Below are 8,965 nucleotides of genomic sequence, written 5' to 3'. Positions count from 1 at the left end.
AAATGTGACACACGATGACATCGTACATGAGCAATGCACAATTCTTTGCTATGGAAAATATTATAGGCCTACATAACATAAAGCTTTGTCAGCTGCATTTAAGTACTTATAATTAATTCCCCTTTAAGAACAAGAAAGGACAAATATGAGGATGTGGTTTTTAACACATCAATGTTGGCAAAGATTGAACATAGCACTTGTGCCAGAACATACATTGAAACAACTGGATATAAATAATAAGTGCAATTCCAGTAACGTATTTATCAAGCTACTCAAAGTTATTCAAAGTAAATTAAACTTTCGAATGCAATGTAACCCACTCTCCAAATGATTCTTCCAAAGTTACACCAAGGATCGCTCAGGGCTCGCCGTTGCTGTCAGCAGTCTCTACCATTGTGGGGACTAAGTGACACAACACAATTGGTTCGTAATTTTTGGAATTCACGGTTGAGACGGGATTGAATGCGGGAAATACCAGTTTACGGAACCTTGTTTTAAAGGAGTGAATATGAGTGCCTCGGGGAACATTGTAGAAAGACAAGCGGCCCTCTTCGTAATCTAGAAATATTCCCAATCGTTCGCAGTTGTAGTTTTTGCTGCTCAGATCCAGTAAAATGGACTCATCGCCATGGAGTGCATAATATTCCTTGTCAAACATCCGGAGGGACCAGGAATTTTTGTTCTTTCCCAGAACAGTTTCTTTGCCTTTACCTTTCCTGGCGATGGAGGAGTAGGCAACACCGATGTTCCACCCATCCTTGTTCCTCACTTTCACCTCCCAGTAGTGTTTGCCCGATGAGAAGCTCTCATTCGCAAGAACATTGAAAGAAACTTCAAAACGCTCTGGATTGTCTTGGACACTTGTGGGAAGAGGACTGTATTGCACGGAACACAGATCACTTGACAAAGTCAGATTCTTGTGTGCTGTGTTCTCATTGAAGGTAATATTTCTTGAATCTGTGACATGTTAAAAAAAATTACTGTTACTAAAACTTGAAAATGATGACCAACTGTACATCTAAAAGTTGGAATCAATGGTGACTGTGTGGTTGGTCATGTGATTCCACTGCATAGCGTTCTTGGTTTCGGCTGTGGTATGGTAGTGTAGTGGTTATGGCATTACATGAATGACCAAGCAGTCATTAGTAGCCTCTACCAACCCTACAACACTCCAAGATCTTTGCGATCGTCCTGCACATCCTCAATTTTAATCGCTCCACCAATGGTGGCTGGGCCGACAGTTGCTTGGGCCTAAAGCTCTGGAATTCCCCCCCCTAAACCTCTCTAACTCTCTCTCCTCCTCTAAGGCACTCCTTAAAACCTGTCTCTTTTGACCAAGCTTTTAGTTACCTGTCCTAATATCTCCCGATGTGGCTCGGTGCCAAATTCTGTTAGCTAAACTGTCAACTGCCTTGGGACCTTTTACTACGCTAAAGGTGCTATATAAATGCAAGTTGTTGTTGTTGTTGTCATTAGTTTAATTCACACCAGGACAAGCTGTGAAGCTGAATTCAATAACTGGTAATTTGTGGGTGACACCAGGAACAATTCCCAGTGAAAGTTGCTTAATTAGTTCACTAATGTCCTGTAGGGCAGAAAACCTGCCATCCCTAACTGGTCTGGCATACATGTGACTCCAATTCCACATTATATGGTTGATTTGCCATGTTGGCATGTGAACTCATGAATTCTGGGGTGCTAGTCCAGTACCATAACCATTAACATATCGTTGTGAAGGTCTCAAATCCCAAAGAGCGCAAGTTAAAAATAGGGAAGTTAGAAGTAAGAAGGGAAGTCAAAGGAATCTTGGCGCAGTGGTTAGCACTGCAGCCTCACAGCTGCAGGGACCCGGGTTCGATTCCGGGTACTGCCTGTGTGGAGTTTGCAAGTTCTCCCTGTGTCTGCGTGGGTTTTCTCCGGGTGCTCCGGTTTCCTCCCACAAGCCAAAAGACTTGCAGGTTGGTAGGTAAATTGGCCATTATAAATTGCCACTAGTATAGGTAGGTGGTAGGGAAATATAGGGACAGGTGGGGATGTTTGGTAGGAATATGGGATTAGTGTAGGATTAGTATAAATGGGTGGTTGATGGTCGGCACAGACTCGGTGGGCCGAAGGGCCTGTTTCAGTGCTGTATCTCTAATCTAATCTAATCTCTCCACCTAAAGGTGGACGACCGCATACCAAAGGGCCTTCTGTCTGGTGAGGTAACAGGGGCAGACAACCAGTGGGGCGCCCAAAGCTCCGCTTCAAGGATACTTGCAAGCGTGACATGAAGGCCCTAACTGTCAACTATCGTACCTGGGAGTCACTAGCAGGTGAAAGACGGAAATGACGACATATTCTATGGATTGGCATGCACTACCATCATAACCAGTGGATACAACGGCTTGGCAACAGACGCCAATGCCAGAAATAACATCTCACAGTCATTTGGCAGCTTCACGTACAGCACTTGTGGCAGAACCTGACTCTCAAGGATTGGCCTTCACAGTCAAGGTGCGCCAAGAGAAGACACCCACCTAAATGAAGTGTTTGATGCGTGCCCATCATCTTTTGTACATGGAAGGTTGCCAACACACAAAGGTTAATAAAGTTCTGGAATAAATTACCAGGGAGGAACATTGACATGAACTTTATTAATGGATTCAAGAGGCAATTAGATATGTTTCTAGAGAGAGGGGGAGTTGATGGAAGGTCAATTGGTGGGACTGACCTAAACAGGATGGGTTTTGATGCTGTCTTGTTGCTAAAAAACCTTTCTATATGCATCGGTGACTTTATTCCCGATATTTACAACAAATGGCAAAAGTAAGAGCAGTGTCTTGTGTGCTTGCAGCTTTTGCAGTCTGCCTATGACTTGGCCATTTATAAAGTACAAAATTGGCATACAGAGTATAAACCAAAATCAGAATAGGAATGAGGGTTATCTTCATAAATGCATGATTCATGTTGGGATAGGGGGAGCCTGGGTGTCACGTACACCGGAAGTGCGGTGATACAACAATCATGGACTGACTCTAAAGAGTTATGAAAAATGGACTTTGTCTTTAAAAAATGAATGTTTATTTCAAAAAGTGAACAATGGTCCAAAATGGCCACTGAAGAAAAAGGGATTGGCCTTTTGTGTATTCAAACTTATGGCAAAAACAAAGGACAAATCTCCAAAGTTAAAAGGTACTAATGGAACCCATCCTACACCGATCCTAAAACATTCCAGAATTGAATGTCTTCTTCTGAAACAAAAGAGCTGTGAAGTAGCCACATCCTGGGCTATTGTGTGATCACCATAGGGAAGAAATCAGAGTGTCTCCTACCAGGAGGTGAGAGATAACAGCTTTGTCTTTAAAAAAAAGACAGCCAGAGAGAGAGAGAGAGAGACTCACCCAGGAAAGAAGCAACACATAACAGCTTATGTTCCAGCCAAGCCAGAAAACACATGCCCTGCTACAGAGTTCCACAACTACAGTATACAGCAGTGAGAGCTAGAAGTAACCAACTGTCTTCAATTGAACCTTCAATCAAGAGACACACTCATCTCAAGCCTGCATCCATCTAGAGCTTGATTTCCAAGAGAATTTGATAGGCTGATCATAACTTTTCCCCCACCTTCCTTTTTCCCTTCTCTATCTGGTGTGTGTGTGTGTGTGTGTGTGTGTGCGTGCGTGCGTGCAAATGTGTGAGTGAATGTGGGAGTGTTTTACAAACCAGCAAAGGGCTACCAAAAGTTGATAAAACGGGAAAAAAATAGAGCATGAGAATAAACTAGCCAGCAATTTAAAAACAGATTGTAAGAGCTATTATAAGGACATAAAAAGGAAGAGAGTAGCTGACGTACACATTGGTCCCTTAGAGGCAAAGACAGGAGAAATCATCATGGGGAATGAGGAAATGGCAGAGGCATTGAACAAATATTTTGTGTCTGTCTTCACAGTAGAAGACAGAAATAGGCAGTAACATAGGGGCTAAAAATAGTGAGGAAATTAAGGATATTGATATCAGCCGAGAAAAAGTATTGGAGAAACTTGAGGGACTAAAATCTAACAAGTCCCCAGGACCAGATGGCCTCCACCCCAGGGTTCTAAAAGAGATAGCTGCAGAGATGGTGGATGCACTGGCTATGATTTCCCAGAATTCCTTAGATTCAGGAATGGTCCCGTCATATCAGAAGTTGGCAAATGTTACACTGCTTTTCGAGAAAGGAGGTAGAGAGGAAACAGGAAATTACAGGCCAGTTACCATAACATCAATCATTGGGTAGATGCTGGAAACTATTATTAAAGAAATCTTAACATTGCGTTTGGAAAAGCATAGTATGTTTAGAACGAGTCAACAAAGGGAGATCCTGTTTGACACATAAAAGATTAATAGGCAAGATAAGGGCTCATGGTCTGGCAGCATCTGTGGAAAGAGAAGCAGAGTTAACGTTTCGGGTCAATGACCCTTCTTCGGAACTGACAAATATTAGAAAAGTCACAGATTATAAGCAAGTGAGGTGGGGGTTGGGCAAGAGATAACAAAGGAGAAGGTGCAGATTGGACCAGGCCACATAGCTGACCAAAAGGTCACGGAGCAAAGGCAAACAATATGTTAATGGTGTGTTGAAAGACAAAGCATTAGTACAGATTAGGTGTGAATATACTGAATATTGAACATCAGCAAGTGCAAACCTGAAGAAAAACAACCTGAAAAAAACAGTGGGTAAGCAAACTGAACAAACTAAGATGAAATGAAATAAATGCAAAAAAAGATTGTAAAAAATGTAAAAACGAATGCAAATAAAAAAGGAAGAAAAAATAACTAAAAATGACTAAAAATGAAAGTAAAGTGGGGGGCTGTCACGCTCTGAAATTATTGAACTCAATGTTCAGTCCGGCAGGCTGTAGTGTGCCTAATCGGTAGATGAGATGCTGTTCCTCGAGCTTGCGTTGATGTTCACTGGAACACTGCAGCAATCCCAGGACAGAGATGTGAGCATGAGAGCAGGGGGGAGTGTTGAAATGGCAAGCAACCGGAAGCTCAGGGTCCTGCTTGCGGACTGAGCGGAGATGTTCCGCAAAGCGGTCACCCAGTCTGCGCTTGGTCTCCCCAATGTAGAGGAGACCACACTGTGAGCAGCGAATACAGTATACTACATTGAAAGAAGTACAAGTAAATCGCTGCTTCACCTGAAAGGAGTGTTTGGGGCCTGGGATAGTGAGGAGAGAGGAGGTAAATGGGCAGGTATTACACCTCCTGCGATTGCAAGAGAAGGTGCCCTGGGACGGGGACGAGGTGGTGGGGGTAATGGAGGAGTGGACCAGGGTGTCGCGGAGGGAACGATCCCTTCGGAATGCTGACAGGGGAAGGGAGGGGAAGATGCGACTGGTAGTGGCATCACGCTGGAGGTGGCGAAAATGGCGGAGGATGATCCTTTGGATATGGAGGCTGGTGGGATGAAAAGTGAGGACAAGGGGAACCCTGTCACGGTTCTGGGAGGGAGGGGAAGGGGTGAGGGTAGAGGTGCGGGGAATGGGTCGGACACGGTTGAGGGCCCTGTCAACCACAGTGGGGGGAAATCCTCGGTTGAGGAAAAAGGAGGTCATATCAGAAGCACCGTCATGGAAGGTAGCATCATCAGAGCAGATGCGTCGGAGACGGAGAAACTGGGAGAATGGAATGGAGTCCTTACAGGAGGTAGGGTGTGAAGAAGTGTAGTCGAGGTAGCTGTGGGAGTCAGTGGGCTTATAATGGATATTGGTGGACAACCTATCCCCAGAGATGGAGACAGAGAAGTCGAGGAAGGGAAGGGAAGTGTCAGAGATGGACCATGTAAAGGTGAGAGAAGGGTGGAAATTGGAAGCAAAGTTGATAAAGTTTTCTAGTTCAGGGCGGGAGCAGGAAACGGCACCGATACAGTCATCAATGTACCGGAAAAAGAGTTGGGGGAGGGGGCCTGAGTAGGACTGGAACAAAGAATGCTCGACATATCCCACAAAAAGACAGGCATAACTAGGACCCATGCGGGTACCCATAGCGACACCTTTTACTTGAAGGAAATGCATGGAGTTGAAGGAGAAGTTGTTCAATGTGAGAACAAGTTCAGCCAAGCGGAGGAGGGTGTTGGTGGATGGGGACTGGTTGGGCCTCTGTTCCAGGAAGAAGCGGAGAGCCCTCAAACCATCCTGGTGGGGGATGGAGGTGTAGAGCGATTGGACGTCCATAGTGAAGAGGAGGCGGTTGGGACCAGGAAACTGGAAATTGTCAAAATGACGTAGGGCGTCAGAAGAGTCATGGATGTAGGTGGGAAGAGACTGGACCAGGGGAGAAAAGATAGAGTCTAGATAGGAAGAAATAAGTTCAGTGGGGCAGGAGCAGGCTGACACAATGGGTCTGCCGGGACAGTCCCGTTTGTGGATTTTGGGAAGGAGGTAGAAGCGGGCTGTCCGGGGTTGCGGGACTATGAGGTTGGAAGCTGTAGAGGGAAGATCTCCAGAGGAGATGAGGTCAGTGACACTCCTTTGGACGGTGGCTTGATGTTCGGTGGTGGGTTCATGGTCCAGAGGGAGGTAGGAAGAGGTGTCTGTGAGTTGGCGTTGAGCTTCTGCAAGGTAGAGGTCGGTTCGCCATACAACAACAGCACCACCCTTGTCTGCAGGTTTGATGACCATGTCGGGGTTAGACCTGAGAGAACGGAGTGCCTCAAGTTCAGAGGGGGACAGGTTAGAGTGAGTGAGGGGGGCAGAGAAATTGAGATGACCAATGTCTCGCCGACAGTTTTCAATGAAGAGATCAAGAGCGGGTAAGAGGCCAGGGTGAGGGGTCCAGGTAGAGGGAGAATGCTGGAGGCGGGTGAATGGGTCTGCTGGTCGGGGGGAGGACTCCTGATCGAAGAAGTGAGCCCGGAGGCGGAGGCGACGGAAGAAGAGCTCAACGTCATGCCGAGCGCGAAATTCATTGAGGTGGGGGCGTAAGGGGATAAAACTGAGACCTTTGCTGAGTACAGAACGCTCAGCATCAGAGAGGGGGAGGTCAGAGGGTATAGTGAATACACGGCAAGGGGTCAGATCAGAAGGGGTGGGGTCAGAGGGAAGTGAAGCGGAAGAAGGATCTGGAGGGGCATTAGTCCCCATCAGCTGCTGGAGCTTGCGTTCCTTAACACCTGAAAGGAAGAAAAAAAGTTTTTTGTTAATGCGTCGGATGAGACGTAAGATGAGATGAAACTGCGGAGTAGAACAGATTTGAGATAAGGTGAGACGGTGCTGCTGGAGAGAGAGGTCCAGTGTGTGCATGTGGCAGCGCATAGCACTGAGTGTGGATCTCAGGATGCGGCGAGAGTAGCAGTCCGAGGAACGTTGTATTTCTCGGAGATACCTGTGATCCTGGGTGGTTTCAAAGCATGATGGGTGAAACTGCAGTTGGAATCCACGTGGAATCAGTCGGAGCCGGAGACAGTCACTGAGGAAGGAGATGTGGCTGTGAAAACGAGTTTTGGTAGATACCTTATCAAACACCAGGAGGGAAATAGAAAGCAATGAAGGTGAACAAGGTAAAAGAGACAAACGAAAATCCCGTCGGAGAGAAGAGCAGAATCTTCTTCAAGGTAGGCATTCCTGGAAGAGAAGTGGCAGTGAATTAAACACTAAAGTAAAAGCAAAATACTGCGGATGCTGGAAATCTGAAACAAAAACAAGAAATGCTGGATTCACTCAGCAGGTCTGGCAGCATCTGTGGAAAGAGAAGCAGAGTTAACGTTTCGGGTCAGTGACCCTTCTTCGGAACTGCTCCGAAGAAGGGTCACTGACCCGAAACGTTAACTCTGCTTCTCTTTCCACAGATGCTGCCAGACCTGCTGAGTGAATCCAGCATTTCTTGTTTTTGTTTCAGATTTCCAGCATCCGCAGTATTTTGCTTTTATTTTAGTGTTTAATTCACTGCCACTTCTTTTCCAGGAATGCCTACCTTGAAGAAGTTCTGCTCTTCTCTCCGACGGGATTTTCGTTTGTCTCTTTTACCTTGTTCACCTTCATTGCTTTCTATTTCCCTCCTGGTGTTTGATAAGGTATCTACCAAAACTCGTTTTCACAGCCACATCTCCTGCCTCAGTGACTGTCTCCGGCTCCGACTGATTCCACGTGGATTCCAACTGCAGTTTCACCCATCATGCTTTGAAACCACCCAGGATCACAGGTATCTCCGAGAAATACAACGTTCCTCGGACTGCTACTCTCGCCGCATCCTGAGATCCACACTCAGTGCTATGCGCCGCCATATGCACACACTGGACCTCTCTCTCCAGCAGCACCGTCTCACCTTATCTCAAATCTGTTCTACTCCGCAGTTTCATCTCATCTTACGTCTCATCCGACGCATTAACAAAAAACTTTTTTTCTTCCTTTTCAGGTGTTAAGGAACGCAAGCTCCAGCAGCTGATGGGGACTAATGCCCCTCCAGATCCTTCTTCCGCTTCACTTCCCTCTGACCCCACCCCTTCTGATCTGACCCCTTGCCGTGTATTCACTATACCCTCTGACCTCCCCCTCTCTGATGCTGAGCGTTCTGTACTCAGCAAAGGTCTCAGTTTTATCCCCTTACGCCCCCACCTCAATGAATTTCGCGCTCGGCATGACGTTGAGCTCTTCTTCCGTCGCCTCCGCCTCCGGGCTCACTTCTTCGATCAGGAGTCCTCCCCCCGACCAGCAGACCCATTCACCCGCCTCCAGCATTCTCCCTCTACCTGGACCCCTCACCCTGGCCTCTTACCCGCTCTTGATCTCTTCATTGAAAACTGTCGGCGAGACATTGGTCATCTCAATTTCTCTGCCCCCCTCACTCACTCTAACCTGTCCCCCTCTGAACTTGAGGCACTCCGTTCTCTCAGGTCTAACCCCGACATGGTCATCAAACCTGCAGACAAGGGTGGTGCTGTTGTTGTATGCCGTACCGACCTCTACCTTGCAGAAGCTCAACGCCAACTCACAGACACCTC

The 8,965-nt window shown here is 46.6% G+C and overlaps 1 protein-coding gene across 1 annotated transcript in view; it reads right to left on the bottom strand.

Moving 5' to 3' along the window:
- Positions 1-358: 358 nt before the first annotated feature.
- The window catches only part of LOC137369691 (zinc finger protein RFP-like), a 174,645-nt gene continuing 166,038 nt past the window's right edge, over positions 359-8,965 (bottom strand). The window contains exon 6 of the mRNA XM_068031027.1: positions 359-957. Within this exon, the coding sequence (XP_067887128.1) occupies positions 359-957 (599 nt within the window). The remainder of the gene's footprint in view (positions 958-8,965) is intronic.

Source organism: Heterodontus francisci, chromosome 5, assembly GCF_036365525.1.
Source record: "Heterodontus francisci isolate sHetFra1 chromosome 5, sHetFra1.hap1, whole genome shotgun sequence".
Classification (NCBI taxonomy): domain Eukaryota; kingdom Metazoa; phylum Chordata; class Chondrichthyes; order Heterodontiformes; family Heterodontidae; genus Heterodontus; species Heterodontus francisci.
This window is presented reverse-complemented; position numbering and strand designations above follow the sequence as displayed.